At 37.1% G+C, this 19,327-nt stretch overlaps 1 protein-coding gene across 1 annotated transcript in view; it reads right to left on the minus strand.

The window, feature by feature from the left end:
• Nucleotides 1-19,327, minus strand: part of Cdh11 (cadherin 11) — a 105,695-nt gene that overhangs the window by 23,893 nt on the left and 62,475 nt on the right. Inside the window, exons 4-8 of the mRNA XM_010612141.3 lie at nucleotides 17,812-18,106; nucleotides 14,870-14,989; nucleotides 12,874-13,041; nucleotides 10,339-10,526; nucleotides 4,654-4,907 (exon numbers count right to left, since the gene is read on the minus strand). Coding sequence (XP_010610443.1) covers nucleotides 4,654-4,907; nucleotides 10,339-10,526; nucleotides 12,874-13,041; nucleotides 14,870-14,989; nucleotides 17,812-18,106 — 1,025 coding nt within the window. The remainder of the gene's footprint in view (nucleotides 1-4,653; nucleotides 4,908-10,338; nucleotides 10,527-12,873; nucleotides 13,042-14,869; nucleotides 14,990-17,811; nucleotides 18,107-19,327) is intronic.

Raw genomic sequence — 19,327 nt, forward strand, 5'->3', positions numbered from 1 at the left:
TCTATACACACACACACACACACACACACACACACACACTTCCCTAGTGAAGACAGGCAAATGTCTAACAGCTATTAACAGCTATATGAAAAAGTGTTTGGCATCATAGTTACTATCAGGGGAAATGCTATTCAAAACAGTGAGATTTTACCTTCTTCCAGTTAGAGTACCTATTATCAATAGGACCCTCTCCCCAAAACAAACAGAAAAAAACAAAACAATAACAAAATACATATCTATTATATCTATCTATCTATCTATATATATATATATATATATGTATATATGTTTATTACCATATCCTTCAAAACCCTTTCTTCTAGCTATGTGAAATAGACAGTACATTGTTAGCCATCTCAATAATCACTCTACTGTGCAATAGAAAGCTTGTGTTTGCTCCTCCTGACTTTAACATCGTGTCCCCTGGATACCCTCTCCCTGTGTTCCCTGCCTCTCCATTCTATTCTTCCCAGCCTCTGGCAACTAATGGTCTACTCTCAATTTTTATGCAATCAACCTTTAAATTTTTTATATATTTAACATCCATTCTCTTGCCTAGCTTATTTCCCTCTATGCTCATCCATGTTGTTTACAATTAACAAATGACAACATTTCATGCTTTTTTATGGCTGAATAGTATTTCACTGTGTCCATATGACACACTTTACCATTCTCCTGTTGATGGACATTTAGTTTGATTCCATACCTTGGCTCTCATGACTGGTACGACAATAAACATAGGAGTACAGATGTCTTGTCCACTTATAGATTTCATTTCTTTGCATATATTCCTAATAGTGGAATTGTTGTATCATATATTTTTACATACAATTATTTAGGAGCCTCCATATGGTCTTCCACAATGGATGGACTGGTGTCCATTCCCACCAACAGTGCACAAGAGGTTCCCTTTGTCTATATCTTTTCTAGCTTTTTTATTTTGTGGTTTTGTTTCTTCTGTCTGTATGCTTGTGTGTTTGTTTTGGGGAGAGGGTTCTATTGATAATAGCCACTCTAACAGGAGCAAGGTAAAATCTCATTGTGTGAATTGCATTTCCCCAATATTTAATGATGCCAAACACTTTTTCATATAGCTGTTAGCCATTTGCCTGTCTTCACTAGGGAAATGTTTACCTAGTTTTTTATAGATATCTCCTTTCTCAAGTAGACTGGGCAACTTTGGCGTGAGCTCATTGAAGATTTTAGAATATATAGTCTAAATGAGGTCATAAATTATACATCTTTTACACTAAGAAATGTGAATTTGAATGTCAAAGTCAAATCAAATGTCATTTCATTTATTCATTCCTTAAATATTTACCAGACATCCACTCTGGTATGTATTATATTTACCAGAAGGATACAATCAGGAAATTGAACAAAGATTAGCAAATATGTCTCCGATCAGTAGATAGATTACACTATCAGGTAAGGGCTCTGTCCAAACTTTGCCCAACTCTGCCCTGCAGCATGAAAGATGAAAGCAGTCACCGAAATACAGAAGTGAGTACTGTGGCTATCTTCATATAAAACTGTATAATAAAAATAGGTGGTGAGAACAAAGCTGGAAGACTTATAGCTCCTGACTTCAAAACATACCACAAAGTTATAGTAATCAAAACTATTTGGAATTGAGTATCAGTATGCATATAAGTCAATGAAATAAAACAGAATTCATAGATAAATCCATATGTGTGTGGTCAGTTTTCAAGAAGGGTGTCTAGACAATTCAGCTAGGAAAGAACATTTAGCAAATGGTACGAATAAATTGAATACTGACATACAAAATAATAAATCTGGGCCTTTCCTTCACAACATATTCAAATATTAATTTGAAATGGATCAAAGATCTAAATGTAAGAGTAAAAATCATACAAGTTCATAAAGGAAGATAAGGTATTAACATCCATGACCTTATAGTAGGCAACACTGTGACATGTAAATGCAGAAGCAACCAAAGGAAAAAAAATTGGACTTCATCAAAATTGAAAATTTCTATGCCTCAGAAAATACAGTCAAGAAAGTGAAAAGATAACTTAGAATGAGAGAAAATGTTTGCAAGTCATATGTCTGATAAAGCTCTTGAATATATATATATAGGACTTTTAAAATTCAACAATAGAAAGAGAAAGAACCATATTGCAGAATAGAAAATAATTTGAATAGAAGTTTCCCCGAGGAAGATATGCAAATGGTAAAAAAAAAAAAGCACCTGGAAAGATGCTCAATATCAGTAGGCAATAGAGAAAATACAAATCAGTCACAGTGGTATAGAATGTTGTACACACAAGGACAGTGAAAGTAAAAACTGACAAGCAATAACAAGTGTTGATGAGGAAGTGGGGGAAATTAAGACCCTCATACATTGTGGATACGAATGCACAATGGCGAAGGTCTTGTAGAAAGGTTTTTGGTGATTTCTCAGATAGTTAAACATAGAATTACTGTATGAGCCAGCAATTCCACTTCTCAGTGCTGAAATTTCTGATAAAATATTTGTAAAACCTTGTGCATAGATCTTCATAGCAAAATCGCCTCTAGTAGCCAAAAGTGAAAACAACCCAAATATTCATCCAATTAAGCAGGGATTAACAAAGCAGTTTATGTATACAATGGAATATTATTTAGCAATAAAAACCAAATGAATATACATATATTTTATAGCATGATTAAACTCAATGACTTACTAAGTGGAAAATGCAATTACATAAGACCACATAGGCTATTATTCCAGTTACATAAAATGTTCAATATAAAGAATAGATTAGTGGTATTGAGACTACTTGTTTCTTCTGTGGGGTAATGAAAATGTTCATGAAGTAAGTAGTTGTGATATTGAACAACCTTGTAAAATATGCTGAAAAACAAAGACCTGTACACTTTGCACGAGTAAACTTTATTATGCTTTATAATATGTAAATTTTTAAGAAAGAGAGAGAAAGAATAAAAACAGAAGGAAAGAAAGAAAAATAAAAGAAAGGAAAGGAAGGAAGGAAGGAAAGTTGTGGCTGGATTTGGTCTGCAGCCTGTAGTTTGTTCATCCCTCAATTAGAAAGACACATTCCCAACCCTCTGAGTGTGTGATCTTTTGAAGACAACACACAACCCACAGTGTCACTATGACGGAACATGGAAGGTGATACGAGATGACAGGACAACTGATCCATTTGTAGGAAGCCCCAGAAGAATTTCTGGGCAATATGATACCAAAATAGAGAGAGACAAAGTGAGCACAGTGTACAAGTAAAACGGGAAAGAGGAGCAGGTGAAGGCCAGGAGTGAAAGAACGCAGAGAGGCTTGAGAATGGTACTGAAGGGAGGGGAAGAGCTGTGAAGACCCAAGCTGAATAAACCCATCTAGATTACTTTGGATGCGAGGAATAACAATGAGCAATGCTATCAGTGATTCTGGCTTGCCTTTAGTGGAGGTATGACGTGGTATTTGGATGCACGTTTTATAACGATCACTCTGGCTACAGGACAGATGATAAAAAGCTGGCTGAGATATCAGAGACAGGAAAGCCAGAAGGAAGCACAGGAAGGCAAACGGGAAAGAATTAGATGAGTGGCCATTGGGGAAGAAAAGCATGGTAGAATATGATCCAGGGAAGATTTCAGACAACTATCATTCCCACCCTGTGGATGTCTTGCATCTGTTGTCCAGGTCTCTTTCTTATAATGTCTCAATTCCTTCCTTGCTCCTTAGCTCAGGTCAGGGATGAGAGTGCAAAAGCATGATTCCGCATCTCTCTTCTTTTTTTCCACATTTTATTTTTTTGAATTATTTTTATTGGTTTTATATATATATATGATAACATTCATCGTAGGGAATTTGTACCACTGCATGATATATCTTGCTTCTTTTTTTCTCCCAATCCCCTACCCTCCTTTTGACCCATCTTCTCCTTACTTACAAAAGATGCGTTTCTACTTTTCCCTTCTGTTCTCTTTTTTTTCTGTCCCTTCCTTTCCCCCTCCCACTTCCCTTGTTTCCCTTCTCATCTGAACATTTTCCTTCTATTTTCCAATATCTATTATTCTCTTCTGAGCAACAAAGGTATACTCACAATGGTTCAAACATCCTAAATATATTTGCCACTCCCTTACCTTTTCCAAGTGCTCATGAGCAGCTAGAGCTTCCCTCCTAGCCTCCTGCCCTGAGCTTGTGACTTTCAGGGAAAGCCACTTCATCCTGCAGAGCCACGATTTTCTCTTAGTTTAAGAAATAACAACTTGTGTAATAATAAAGTTGAGGGGATACATTAGATCATGTCCAACATACCTCATAAAGTAACTGGAGCACAGGAAGACATTCGATAAATTATAATTACTATGATTATTTTATAATCATTATTTATACTTTACTAGAGTCCTTAAGGCACACAGGCTCCACTAATGGTTAAATCCTCTAAGCCTACCTTGGGAAATCTGTCCCTGAGAAAAACTGTGTAGCTTGAACACGCCTATGCAGAAAGTGAGCGGCACAGGAGAAGTGGAGCTTGCGTCTTCTAATCATAAACCCACCAAAGTTTGATTGAACCTAATAAATTTAGATGCCCTCTGCAGTGGAATGATGTGGTTCCTAGTTGATTTTTCCCAAGACCTCTTGCATCGAGTTCCCCATCCAACCTCTTACAATTAATCTGGCAGTACCTTATTGGGCTGTTGGCAGCATCAGGGTCTTTGGCATGCACTCTCCCAACCACAGTGCCAGGGGCTGCATTTTCTTGGACTTCATGGATATAACTTGGAGCCAAGAACATGGGGGGCTCGTCAACGTCTTCGACAGCGATCTTGACTGTGACAGTGTCCTTGAAAGGTCCATTGCTGATGAACTTTGGATCAAAGTGCACATTGGCTGCCTCTACTTTCAAACTATATGCTCTTTTGGTTTCAAAATCTACAGGCTGGCAAGAATGGAGAGAAGATTGACAACCAATTCCATGTAAGAATAATGGCAAAGAAAGACCTGATTGTTTTATAGGGCAAAGTAAATACTTCCTCAAAAAGAGAAAATCGGTGTCTATTCAACATTCAGTTGCCTCTGCCATTTGGTCAGAAAATAGGATGAATCAGTTGCTGAAATGTGGAGTGTGCTTAGTGGGTAATTCAAGTGCCATGATTGACACAGAACCTGTGCATTGTCTAAACTGAATCCCATTCTAAACAGCAACACCAAGGTTTCCCTGGTTAGTTACTAAATGCCATCCAAGAGGGGGAGTTAAAACAATATTAAAAATGTTAGCCTATTCTGTAACGTATTAATAATCTTGGTAATAAAACTGCCCACTGAATATCAGTCATAGAATAAAAGTGTGTCTCATTTGATGACCGTATTCCCTTCCCACATAAACCCCCAACTCCCATAACTTGATCGTAGTGACAACCACATTTTTGAAATTTCTGAATACATTATAGTTTGCAAAGTCTTGAACTAGGTGTACCCATAAGATTTTTTTAGCCAGTTTATGGTTAATTTTAGTAGGAGGGGCTATTAAATAATACTAAGTTATTGACTTACTTATTAGTGTTTTTCCAGTTCTTTAAATCAAGAGCATCTCAGAATAGCACTGATTTTTAACATATCCATGTACTTCTCAATATCTCTTTTGGGAACCTAAAATACTCCTCTTTAGCTAAAATGTAATGGTGGTTTTGTTTTCATTGGATTCATGTTTAGGTTAACTTCTATTAAGTAATAAGACAATGTTTTAGAAAGAATACATATATAAAAAAGTCCAACGAAGGAAAAACAAGAATTATCAGTATAGATTATTATGTAGATATTGAAATAAACAGAGAAGAAACATTTAAATGGCTGTGGTATAGGAAAATTGATGGTAAACACGCCCTAATTTTGAGTCATAGAAAGTACAGTCAATCTGTCAACAAAGGGTAAAAGTGAATTTGTACCAAAGAAATGAACCCCAAAGCCTAGAAAACAACTTTCCAATTAGCACTCTGGATGATTGCCAAATGTTTGGAAAAACTTTTATTTTTCAAGGCAAGCATCTGCTTGACCAGCTGTAATCAGTTGCTTGGCAAAAGCTTATTCCGAATGGGCATAGGATCGAGGGGCTTAGTGCTGACCTAATTCTGCACAACTCCAAACCAAGGATGACCCTAGTGTCACAAAAGTTAAACACATTTAACACTTTTCACACTTTTCCCATCGCCCTACCACGTCCATCTCCCACAGACAGGGAGCACTGCCCTTCACTAAAGTTAAAACTGCCTCCGGCCTCTTCACCATCCTGAGTGGGACCCGGCAACACCCTTGTCCTTGGCTGCATTATTGAGTAGTGGAAAGAAATGATATTTATAGGCTAAAGATGTGATTGCTGCAATCTCAGAAATCTCTGTAATTGCTAGTTAGAATAAAAAATTGTTACATGATAGTTCTGAGACTGGGTAATTTGTAATCAGAAAAGGTGAATGTTTTTTCAATTTGTTGATGCCCCTGTAACAGATTTTTCTGAACTTGATACAAGCATATACCTAAAAACCCAGACCCACACTCCCCCTGGAAGGCCCTATTGATGCTGAGGACAGTAAGGTCATGCTGCTATCTGAAGGACAATTTCATCTGAGTCATCCCAAGCTAGGGTCCTCAGTGTCCTTTTGCAGTCTGGTGAGATTCTATTCAGTCTGATGGTAGTCAGACCAAGCTTCACGGCTTTGGGAAGTCCTCTGCAGCAAGCCCAAACTACTATGTGGAGCCTCTGAGCTGCCCTTCTGCAACCCTCAAGCATTTATTCACAATTTATTCCCTTCCTGCTTCCAAAAAACATTTGAGGTAGCTTCCCATGTGAACATTTATATCCATGTTATGAGTAGCTGAAATAAAGCTAAATGAGGCAACACACTGAATAAGCCATAAAAATATCAATACCCTCCTCATTTACTAATTCCCCACCTCCAAAGCTTCTCCCTAAAGGATTAATTCAACAGAAAACCCAAACAAACAATATTCAAAAATATATAATATTTTTTAGCTATAGTAAAGGGTTATATCTAATCATGGGAAATATGCCCATGAAACATCAAATCCAACTGTGAGATTTTATTAAGGAAATAATAGTCCATCAATAGGATGAGATGTTATATAGCCATTAAAAATGATTATGTATATTATATAACAGCATGTAAAATGCTTATGATGTGACATTAAGTTAACAAATCAGATCACTCTATGATTGCAACTGTGCTGTGTTATGTATCCATATCTATATACATGTGGACACCGAATATAAAGGAAAAATCAGGCATACACATATTTTATTACTAAAATAGAGAATATTAAAAGTGCCTCATAATGCTGCTCTAACTCTGCTCCACAAGTTTATTTGGTTGAAAATGAACAGCTGAGAAACTGTGCTGGGATTTCTTTACAATAAGTGGAATTCCTACTTGGTCAAGGGTGTTGCAATGAACAGACTGCATTTTCTCCCATGTCTACCAGAATATCTTAAAGCTTATCTGTACTTTATACTAATTTCAGCTAACCACATGGAAATTGACTAACTACTCCGAGGGTAGGTTCTCCTCTTTCAGTGTTAAATCCTGATATTGAATCTAAACTCTAGAAACACGCATTGTGTTCTACATGAGTCCAAACAAATTAACAAATCTATCCACTAATTATCTTTTGCAGTTCTTTTATTTTGCTATCATCCCATTACCTCTTCTGCCTTCTTTGGTTCTTTGTAGTATATTTCTTGAATCCAAAGACCAGTTTATCAATTGGTCATACTCTATTTAAAGACTACATGTACTGCAATTTCCTAAACCTGTTCTATTTTCACAGTTTCCATTCCTTCATGAACTCTTTTTGTTCTGCCTTTTCTCTCCTTATCTATTGGGAAAAGTGCTATTCAACTCCCAAGACTCAACTCAAGCACTGCTCCTCTTAGAAATCATTCTTGACCCATACCATACCTCTTTATAGTAGGCTTTTGGCTGGGGAGTGATTTTGAGCCTTTCACTTCAAGGTTATTTGCTGTGTTTTGTAACGACTGTCGAGACAAGGTGGACTGAGTACTTACTGACCTCCCATGAGGAGGAGCTTGGATACAGCCAAACATCCTACAATGCACACAATAAACCCCTACAATAAAAATCACCCAGCCCAAAATGTTAACACTGCCAGGACTGGGGGAAAACAGCTCTCTACTTAACTGTCATTTTCACTGAACTCTCCTGTAAAATTGTGATGTCCTTGTGACGAGGACTCCATTTCCTCCACTTTATGTTTCCAACTTTTACTGTATCAAGGTTCTTCCTAACAACTAATAACTCAATAAGTACAGTAGTGGAAAATGGATGAATTAATAAATGAATGAAAATATTACACTAAAGAATATCTTTTAAATACAACGTAGTTGTATGATATCGCCACATCCTTTTATGTTATTGAATTGTATGTCATGACTTCCACAGGATTCATATTTCTACGCTGTTTAATTTGCCTTTTTTTTTCCCATCAGTGGACATTTGGAACTTTATGCAACAAGTGTCACTAAGTGTTCTTTTGCAAATGAAGTGATATCTTACATTGTTTTAAATCAAAATGATAGTGCCATTTGGAAGACTGTTCCATTGCCTGTAATAAATACAGTGAATTGAAGGAAAGCATACAAATTAATCACATACAGATAGCTCCTTTGCATGTGCGAGCTCCACAAGGGCCATTTAAATCTATCAGGACTTTAGAATCACAATGTCTATTTATGCCCTGAATACACTGAAAATAGGTGACAGCCTTAACATAACCAACTGCCCAATTACACAAGCAGCACAGAATGGGGGGTCAGGAATAGCTCATGTCAATGTTCATATGTCAGTGTCAAGCAAGGAGGATAGCAATATTAATTAACAAAGCAAGTTGACAGCTCCAGGCTACATGCAATTTATACAGTTACTTTTCCAGAAGGGAAAACAAAGGAAATCACTACCCCAGCCCCATACAGAAGTAAAGCAGGCTTCCTCTGTCAAATCATGTATGAACAAGCAGTAAGTAGCTAAAGTTCACCCCAAGTTCTATACCTTCCATTTTCTTGATTCCTTATGACAGTCACTCTCTACCTCCTCTTCTGTATCCCCTAAATATTTTCACCAAAACCAATAGCTTTAAATATTTAAAAGTCAGTTGCCTGGAGCACATCCATCCTTGCTTCTCTCCCCAAAGATTCCCCCAAGGACCCACCTTCCCCCACCCTACTCTTGGCTTTTCTTCAACTACTGGCCTTTTTATTGATTCTTCAAATTAATTTTTCATCAATATCACTGTCCAATCTTTCCCATCACTCCAAGAATCTTAATATTCATGCTACAAAATCAAGTCAAAAATGAAAATGCTTGATTAAAACTAGTATAATCCCCTCATCCAATTCAGATTTAATGCTCCATATGCTTTGAAGATGGAGAAGTGTTGATTCCTAAGAGGTAAATGGGAGAGGTGCATTTAAAAATACATTGTAACTGATTCTTCACTTGAAAGTGAATTCATAATGGACTTTCCCTTATTAGCTATTTCTGCCTTAGTTATTTCCAACATGTTTTAAGTGGGAAGATGTTACAAAATATGCTAGGTGTGAATTTCATATCTGTGCCTGTTATTAGGTCAAATATTTAATCCCTCTGAATCCCAATCTCAAAATTAAGTTGGAAGTATCACTGTTCATTGGGCCAATACTACTTTCATTATATGAGTATTTTCATATTAAAAATAAATGAGATATATGTGAGAGATTTGCTCTGTGTCTTTCCAGTAGGTAGTATTGAATAGCTGTTATATTTATGTTTAAAAAGAAACAAAAACCGGAAGAAACAATGTGCTTCTTTTTCTAATTAATCAATGCAAAAGGCATCTTTCTAATGAGGGTCGAGCTGAGGACAGGTCCATTATTCTTGTTTCTGTGTGCACGATTTAGAAAGCAAAGCAAGAAGGATTGGTTTAAATTTCACAGAGGGTCCAACAGTGCAGTGAACCTGGGTTGTCTGAAATGAGAGAAGTTCTGAACACTTTATATTGAAAGATTCTCCTGGGAACAGCTAAAGGAATTCGGAGCTGTTGTCTAACATCTACGTTTCTCTAATTGTCTTTCCTTCTGTAGGAGAACAGTGCCAAAACATAAGAGAACTAAGCGGCCATCTCAGGCAGGCATACTCATCCCTCCACAGTAACAGAAAGAAATGCAGCTCTGTGATCTCTGTAGGGCTCAGTGCTCAGTCGTAAAGCGAGGTCATCCCACTCTCACCCCTATTCTCACTCCTTCACCTCTGGCTCCCTGTTACCTGCGGCGAAGCCCACAAGCCCCATTCCTCGCCCTAACTCACCTTTTTCAGCTTCACCACACCCTCTTGTGTTTCATAGTCCGTTGTGATTTCAAACAGTTCCATACCATCTCCATCAACAATATTGTATGTGACTAAGCCATTTTCTCCAATGTCTGGGTCTTTAGCTTTCATTCTTCCTACTTCCTCCCCAGGGACAGCTGCTTCTGACACAGACATCTGGTATACGCCTAGAAAAAGAAGACATCTACTTTTATTTTCCTTTTTATTTGGCAGCTGCAAGACTTCAGATTGCATTGAATCCCAATAAATTTCTCAAAGGGTTTGAAACTGAACTTTCTGTTGATTGAAAACATGAAAGAACAAAATGGATTAAAGAAAGATCCCAGACAGCCTGCTTGCCAAAAAAAAAAATGCATTCTATAAAGGATGAAACAATATTGGGGTCTTGGATGAAACATTGGGGTCACCTGCCACATGTGAGGAAGGCAAACAATGTTCAGTTACATTACTCAACAGAGAACGGTGCCGATCATATATGTTGTCATGCTGTCAAATAATTGAGTCTTCTTTTTGTGTTCTTGGGATGATCCATGAAGTTAACGTCAAGTTACTTACTTATGGCACAGCCTAGTGCCCAGAAAGGATGAAAAAGACTTCAAGCCTTGTTTAACTTGAGGAAGCCACTGGAAAGTTTTCAGTGGGAGAAGTATTTGATGCTACCCTATCTGCATCTTCATATTTTAAAGACATTCTTTGTGAAAAAAGAAATATATGCCAAATCACCAGACTCACTATTACCTATTCGTGCTTTTAGTTTCTTCTGCATAGATGTTATCAGTCACAGTACTCTATCCGATATGTTCAGTTTGGATTTATATTCAATTTAATCTCACATGTCTTTCATACTAAAGATATGGTGGAAAGATAATTATACATCTATAGGAAGTATTAAAAAAAACTGTTATAAGATGATTTTCTCCAAATCTCATTCAAGTTTATGGCTGTGAAACTTGTCCACTTGGGAATAGTAGCAATAAAAGTTTACTACATGACTCCCTACAATGCAAAGGAATTAATGGCTACTCGCTAATCCTGGGTGACCTATTCCTTCCACCTCAACAAACAATTGTACCAAGCATACAGTGCAGTTGCAGCTTTTAGAATGTTATATGAGCCTTCATCTTTCTGGAGATGCTGAACCTTGTATCTGGAGAGGCAAAGCGTACACCCTGGGACCCTAGGAGAACTGAGGGAGCTTTCCTTGAGCTTGCCTCGTTGACCTTTTGTAGACTGTTGCCTTTGGGTTTCTTTGAGCAATTATGGTACCTCCCTGAGGCCATTTTTCATTGCCTTTTTTGTTCTCTCATTTGCAAAAGTGCAATCACCCTGGTAATACCACTCAGAGGCTCCAGTGAAAGAGACCCTTTCATGGTGGAAAGCCATAGTATACCTTTGTATTCACTTCGACATACATGAATAGATTTGTGCTCCAATTCCAACCTGGCTATGTTCCTTTGGCCACATTCCATTAGCCTTGTTTCTCTGCTCTTTAGAGAAGCCTGTTTTACCTTCAAAATGTAGGGTTTTGTAGAGATTTACAATATTAGCGACAGCATTAAATGATGGCACAGATATATGTACTTAAAATTATTAATTCCATTTAAACATCATTATTCTTTTTAATTTCTTCAGCAATTCTATAAATTTTGTAGAACAACCCAGATAATAATGTCTAACATTTGTTGACAACTTATGTCAAGTTTAATTGCAACATTTTACACTAGCTTGTTTATGTCTAATAATAATCCTATTAATTAAGTAGTGTGGAAGACTTCATTTTGCAAAATTCATCAAACTAATGTTGGTCATCTGACTTTGAGGAGCTCTGTTTAAATTCTGGCATTATTATGACTACGATGGAAAGGAAGTTATATGACTTCTGAGTCTGGTTCATGAAAGGCAAATACAATTTCTGCCTGGTGTGCCTGAGGCTCTCACTTTCAGACAAAGCCATGGGGAGACCCACATGCAGAAGAACCAATAGTACATGAGAACTTGCTAGCCATGAAAGTAAAAGCCCTAGAAGTCAGTCTTCCATCTGCAGTGAAGTTGTCCACAGATGAAAGAAAGAAAAGTGGTCTCTTTGAAACATTGTACTCATGAAAAATCAAATTATAATTATTTGAAAACACTGAGGTTTTGAGCAGTTTGTTACACAGCAAAAAATAACTGGTTCAAGTACTGTTATATCCAAGTTAGTAACAAGACAGAAAAGTTCAGTAAGACTACATCACACTACTGGTACCTAGTAAATAAAATACCTAGCAACATTGATTTTTCTGTCCCCAAGGTCAGAACTTTCAATGTCTTCTTTTTCTTCCTGTATCTCTACTCCATTTCAGTTGTGTTATTATTGTTACTTTTCTTTTTTCAAGAAAGATATAATGACCTCTTGGTTTTGTAGATTTTTTTTTCTCTTTCTTTTGAAAGCTGTATAAGGTAGGAATGGGCGGGAGAAGATGGGGAACTGAGTGTGGCAGGGTTGAACAGTGAAAGCCAAGCCCACCTACTTACTCTGAGGAAACTTTGGTGGGTTGTCATTGACATCGGTCAGAGTGATCATCACTTTGGTAGTTCCTGAGAGTCCGCCCATGTGTCCGCCCATGTCCTTGGCCTGGATCACCACGTGGTATTCCTCCTTGGCTTCCCTGTCCATGTTGGGGAGAGCTGTTCTGATGATACCTGGGCAGAGAACAAGAAACATGACAGAGAATCGTTTGTAACAGAATGCAACAACTGCATGTTTTGAACACTGGGTAAGTGAAGATGAATGAAATAGCTCAGGACCGCAAAGAAAATTTCAATATTATAAATGTAACCAAACGCAACTGTTCCTGAAGTATCCTTGTTTGATTCAAGCAAGACATAAAATTACTTACAGAGCATTAATTGTGTTTTATTTCTCTGTATATGCAAGTCATAACCTCATTCTTCTCACGTATACCACCTCATGTATATCTCATGTGTATCACCCCTAATACTGAAATATTTGAATGTCCACTGCATATTTATCCATAACTAAAACTATATTTTTTACTTCTACCAAAATTTTTTGGAAATTTTTCCCACATGCAATTATTACAAACATTTTTATACTCTACATTATGAGTAAGAGGCACATATTTCATGCAATACATTCAAATGTTAATATTAATTTTTAAAAGAGTGAACAAATGGATTAGAGTTATGCAAAATGGTTATGCAAATTTTTACTGTCTAAAATCACTTGCCACTGACAACAGGGATAAATTAGTGATTGAATTCTTTGTGATCCCTGAATATTGAGATGTGATTTTCATGAAAACCATGCTCACTTAAATCTCTACAGGATTTACAGAATTTTTTTTTCTCTGTAGTTAAGATAACACTTATACTAGAAATATAAAAACAACACTGAGGAAGGCTTAGTATTCTCTGATGTTGGTATCTTTCTATGCAGTAACCTGGAATTCACTGGCCCTTGTTTTCCTTGTTTATTAAACAATTTGATAGAATAAAATTGGTAATTATCAATCATAAGTTCTTGAGACCAAGGAGGTTGGAATTTTTTTTAACATGTCTCCCAAAAGTCTAGATGAAGTCCATGTTTTCCTCAGTTAACCTGGAAAGGCTAATGGCAAATACCTTTGGAATAATCATAGCAAATAAGGTCATAATTTATCTTCTGAAACAAGGTAGCTACAAATGAATTAATCCATAAGAAAGTGGAAATTACATTAAGTAAGAGAGCAAAATATTCAATTGGGAGACTAAGTGTATACATACATATATACATATATACATATGTTGTAAAATTTAATGATAATAAGTGAAGTCTGTTTGTTCTCATCTTTCCAAAAATGAAACATACTGTGAGGGAAAAAGGTTCCTGAGAAAATAACATGAGCAGTTTCATAGGTTTTTAGTCTTTATTCTAGACTTTAAATTTGGTACAAATTACGTGAAACACTTTGGGTTTAGGTGGGTTTTTTTGTATATTTTCACTTTTTTGTTGCACTTTTTTTTTTCATAAGAAATATACACAGCCTCCTCTCTGTGTGATGATGTCCACTGAGAATCTATGAGCACAGCAAGAGAGGGTGGGAATGTGCTACCTCTTAAAGCAACGTGAATATCAACAAACACCTCTCACACCCCAATCTTGCACAATGATTTTCAAAGCATACTTTGATAGCTGCCTGCATTTAAACCAGGCTCCAATTTCTATGGTCTCTTAATTTGGATCCACCGTTTAAGACACTTCTGACATTGATAATGTTACATTTCAAGAGTATTTGTTATTTTTGCATGGTGAAAGATGGGCAGAAACAATAATAAATATGTTTCATTGTGTGCCAGCTGTACACCAGGACATACATAGTGTTGAATTCTCACATGAATCCATTTAGGTGGCCTTCTTTGGTCCCTTTTTATATATTGGGGAAAATTGAAATTTAAATAAGTTTAGTGATTAAGCATGGACTCTCATTCACAACCTGCACATCACAAGAGCAGCAGCAGCCTACAGTACCTGTCTGTGCCTCCACTGAAAAGTAAGGTTGTCCTTCAAGGATACTGTACACTAACTTGGCACTATTTCCATAGGTGGGGTCATCTGCATCAGAAGCTGTTACCTGGATCACCGACGTTCCTTAAAAGGTGAACAATTTAATTAGTAACATGCCTTTAACTTTTCAAATTTCACTATTGTGTATAAAGTTTCATTCTAAAATTAAATCCAGAGAAAAGCCCCATGCTTATTCAACATGATCTCATTTTCCTAGAATTCGGATCCAAAATAATCTTCCTTCTTTGCTTACTTCCTTAGTGCTTTTTTTCTTTTCCTTTTCATTCTCATAGTTGAAGACTAAACTTTCTATATTTGTAGTACATCCTGCCCTGCTTAGTAGTAAAAATCATGATATGAACATTATTGCCAAATATTCTGAGGCTCACGCAATGGAAATGTTGAATTTATCACATAATTAAATAAAATATTCCCGAAGTGTATAATAAATGATAATTAATGATGAATTGCTTTCCAAGAAAGGACAGTGTGCAACCCTCCATCTGTAGCAGAAGAATAAATCCATCATTTTATTGTTGCCTTGCATGCCATAAAATCATTGCTAATACTACATTTTAATTAATTTATGGCTATAAATACTGTATAGAATGTTGTTCCCTAGTAGCATAGAAATTTCATCTTCCCATCTTTAACAGGTTTGGTGTCTGTGAAAAAAGAATTACCATTAGATACAGACTGAGAGCTAAGGCAAGCCTTTGTGGGCCAGAATTTCAAGAAACCAGGGAATGGGATTGTGATTTTTTTGCTTTAAAAAGCCCTTGTGTTCCTTGCTGGTCACAACTAACATGTGGAGTATGGCATGTTGGTTTGCAGAAAGAGGAGTTAGAAGGAAAGATTTGGAAATTATGCAATTTCTCTGTTAAAGGCACCATTTGGGGTATGTTCTATGTATACTGCCGGCATTCTTTTTTACTGTTATTAGTAGTAGTAGTAGTAGCAGTAGTATGTCTGCCAGCATTTTCTCCTACTTGGTATTTCACAGCCATTTATGCAGGGGAAATTTGGTGTGAAAGGTATGAAATTATACAATCTCTTTCTGCAACCTAAAGCCAATCAGGCAAGCAGTGATTCCCAAGTTTTCTGTGAAATTCTCAGCGGAAAGGCAAAATTCCATGTGGGAGACAAGGGGCCCATTAACAGAGATTCTGACTACTCTTTACAAGGTTGTCAGCAACTTTCACAGGGTATACAAGCAAATCTCATTGTTTTCAAGTTAGTCTTCTGTATCACTGTTTCATTCAAATAATCTTTTTTGAGCTCTTTTCATAAGCCAAGCAATATTCTAGACAACAGAGATTTATAAAGGAGAATACCTTTATGATATACTAGGGAAATTACTATTGTTGTGTTAATTTGCTTCCAGAACTCTCAGCGCTTTATAAATCTTTGCTATATATATAATTTAACACTCATCATACTGTATATTATCCTCTTTCTGTACATGAAAAAATGAAAATGTAGAAAGGTACAAGAAGACATCTGGGTCCACATGGGTGGTCAGAGGTACAGCAATGATTTAGTTCCAGTACTGTTTGACAATAAGACTGCACTGAACTTTCTTGTGCCATAACAGGGAGTCTGGTACTGTCCCTCAGCATCAAAGAGCCCCCAAAGGTGAGGTTAATGACAATTCCCCTAGAGTATCCTTTATGATGATGACTGGTTTATCCCATCCTAACGCTCCACCCCAAGTTTCAGTCCCTGACACTACTATAACCTATTTATACAGATTTATTTGATGTCTATTGTCTCTCATTGGAATCTGCACATGAATGTCTAGAAGGTAAAGGACTAGGCCAGAAAAGGAGGAAGGAGGCAGGTGAGAAACAACCCAGCTTCACTTTCACAAAACGTGAGAACTCTAAGAGGAGGGCACCATCTTCTGGCATAAAGGGCTCTACGTGAAGAATGGAAGGATTAGGGTTCCAGCCAGGGTCATAGCTAGTTTTCTTAATAGCCTTCTCATAGGTGATGCTTGGTTTTCTAATTTGTAAAATGGGTTGCTTTTACCTGATGAGAAATTCATGTGCAATCATCTGATCAGACTCATTCCCTGAGCAGAACAGCCCTGTTCACTGTGTGAAAGGCAATGTCTTTTATGAGGCATATTCCTCAAAAGACCATTATATATTCTAGAAAGCCAAATAAAAGTTTTGGCCTGGAGAAGGGGCTACTTGATGAAATCCTTCAAATCATATATTTTCACAATGTAATGTATCTTCCAGCACATTGCAAACACGTCTAGTTCTGAATGAATAGATGATGGCATGGTGTTGTACCTAGGTGTGGATTCTGGACGACTTACTCTAGATACATTAGAACATTTGTTTCTGGCTTGGGTTTCGCAGCTGTAAAACATGACCAATTAGACTTACCTCATTAAAAAGATTAATCACAGGACAAATTAAATAAAATAGTGGGTGTGAATCACCAATTACCACAATAACTACACGCTACAAATATTACTGTTGCTCTTACTTCGTATGACCTACTCGATATGTTGTATGATTTGATGCATATTATCTCTAGTCATACAAAGCTAGAGATTATTCTCATTTTACAGAACAGAAAACAAAGGCTAAGAGAATAGATTAACTGGTTCCAAGTTATATAGCTAATAATACAAAAGTCAGGGTTACCTAGACCCAGTCAGATTATCCCCTTTTCTGCAGTCTTAAAGAGTTCTTTTTAATAAGTTCAAACTGCAAAACCTCGAGCCCATTTTAAGCATCTGAAATTTCATCTGTATGGGTGAACATTCTTAGCTGTTGGGTTGGCCCTGAAAATAGAACCTAAATTCTCTTTCCTGATTTAGGAACACAGACAGCAGTGTGCCCTTCCCTGCAGTCAGGCTGGAAACGGAGCAGCTCTTCCCATTTACGCACCTACATTGGACCTTTCAGGCACATTGGCATAGTAGATCTCATGTAGAAACTCCGGTGGGTTGTCATTAATGTCCTGGACCTTGACGATGAATGAGGATGCTGGCTCCAGGGGTCTGTTGGTTTCCCTGTCCACCGCTTGAGCCATCAGTGTATACTGGGCTTTTTCCTCTCGGTCCAACGTCTTGGTGGCATGAATGTTCCCTGATTTGTCATCAATCACAAAAATGGTTCCAGCTCCTTCACCTGAGAGTATGTATTTAATCTTCCCATCACCAGTGTCAAGATCAGAATGAAGCTAGGAAAAGAGAAGTCGAGATTTGAAATTTCACAAGGGAGGCGGTAGGGAGATACGGACCCATGAACATAATGACTGCTATAGTATGCACACACACATAAACACACACATCTTAAGATTTATTTTGAGAGAAATATGCATATTTTAAAAACTATACATGAAAACTTTATGCACTGATCTTTCGTTCAGTTATGTCATCCATTCCTTCACTTTGTCTACTCCGACATCACTGTTTCTTACAAATCATCTAAGAGACATTCTACTCTATGCATAGAGTCTGCAGAGCCATATACACTCTAACTTTTACATATTACAGTGCCTTCAAACACACATGGCCAGTTTTTTTTAACAGCAAATTAATGTGCCCTTCCATATTACACATACAGATCTACCTCACCCACAGAGTGTTGTTTTAGCAGTGCTCTCCAAAGGACACTTGGATTGTTTGCAGGCTTTGTTACTCCAAACAACTCAACTGATCACACCTTTCCAGAGTTCCTGCTTTGCAGCACGCAGAGTCTGAAGAAATGGGGATGTAATCTTCAAGGAAGAAGGGCCCAATGGAACCGTGAAGATACGGTGGTGGGATGGGTTCATGGATGTGCAATTCCTCTGGTGAGAACTCTAAATACCCTTTCTTTTCCCTGCTTTGACAAAGCCTAGAGATAAGACGGTATGTGTCTGAAGCCACGCTTTTCAAGCCCCATACATCATGCAGGTCTCTTTACCTCCAATCCTGGGCCTTTTTGCCCTGACTCTGCTCTGTGTTTCGGAACACAGAATTCCCCTACAGACTTCATGATTTTCCTGCAACAATGAATCTCTGTTTTTCAATCTTGATTTCTAGAGCTGCCACATTAATCTGAATTCCTTGCCTCTCAGTATGCCCTTTGTGGGAAAGATAAGCATAGCTTTTACTGTGCTCATAACTTTCTAGCATAGCCAATGAAAAAAGCCCTCATTTCTACTTGCCACATAAAAAAACCCATCTTAACTAAGTAGTTTTATTCAAATACCATTTAAAATAACAAAAATAATAATGGTTACTGTTATTAACTCCACTTAATATTAATATATTATTATTATTACTGGAATTTTAATTATTACTAAGAAACCAAGGCCTAGCAAGCTTCCCCAGAGTCACAAAGAAAGACTGAACACACTGTTTTTAAAATTCTGAAGTTATTACTATTTCCCAAAAGATAGCTAATTGATTTGCAG

Source organism: Fukomys damarensis, unplaced genomic scaffold, assembly GCF_012274545.1.
Source record: "Fukomys damarensis isolate Sample0158 unplaced genomic scaffold, DMR_v1.0_HiC HiC_scaffold_32, whole genome shotgun sequence".
In the NCBI taxonomy this organism is placed as follows: Eukaryota; Metazoa; Chordata; class Mammalia; order Rodentia; family Bathyergidae; genus Fukomys; species Fukomys damarensis.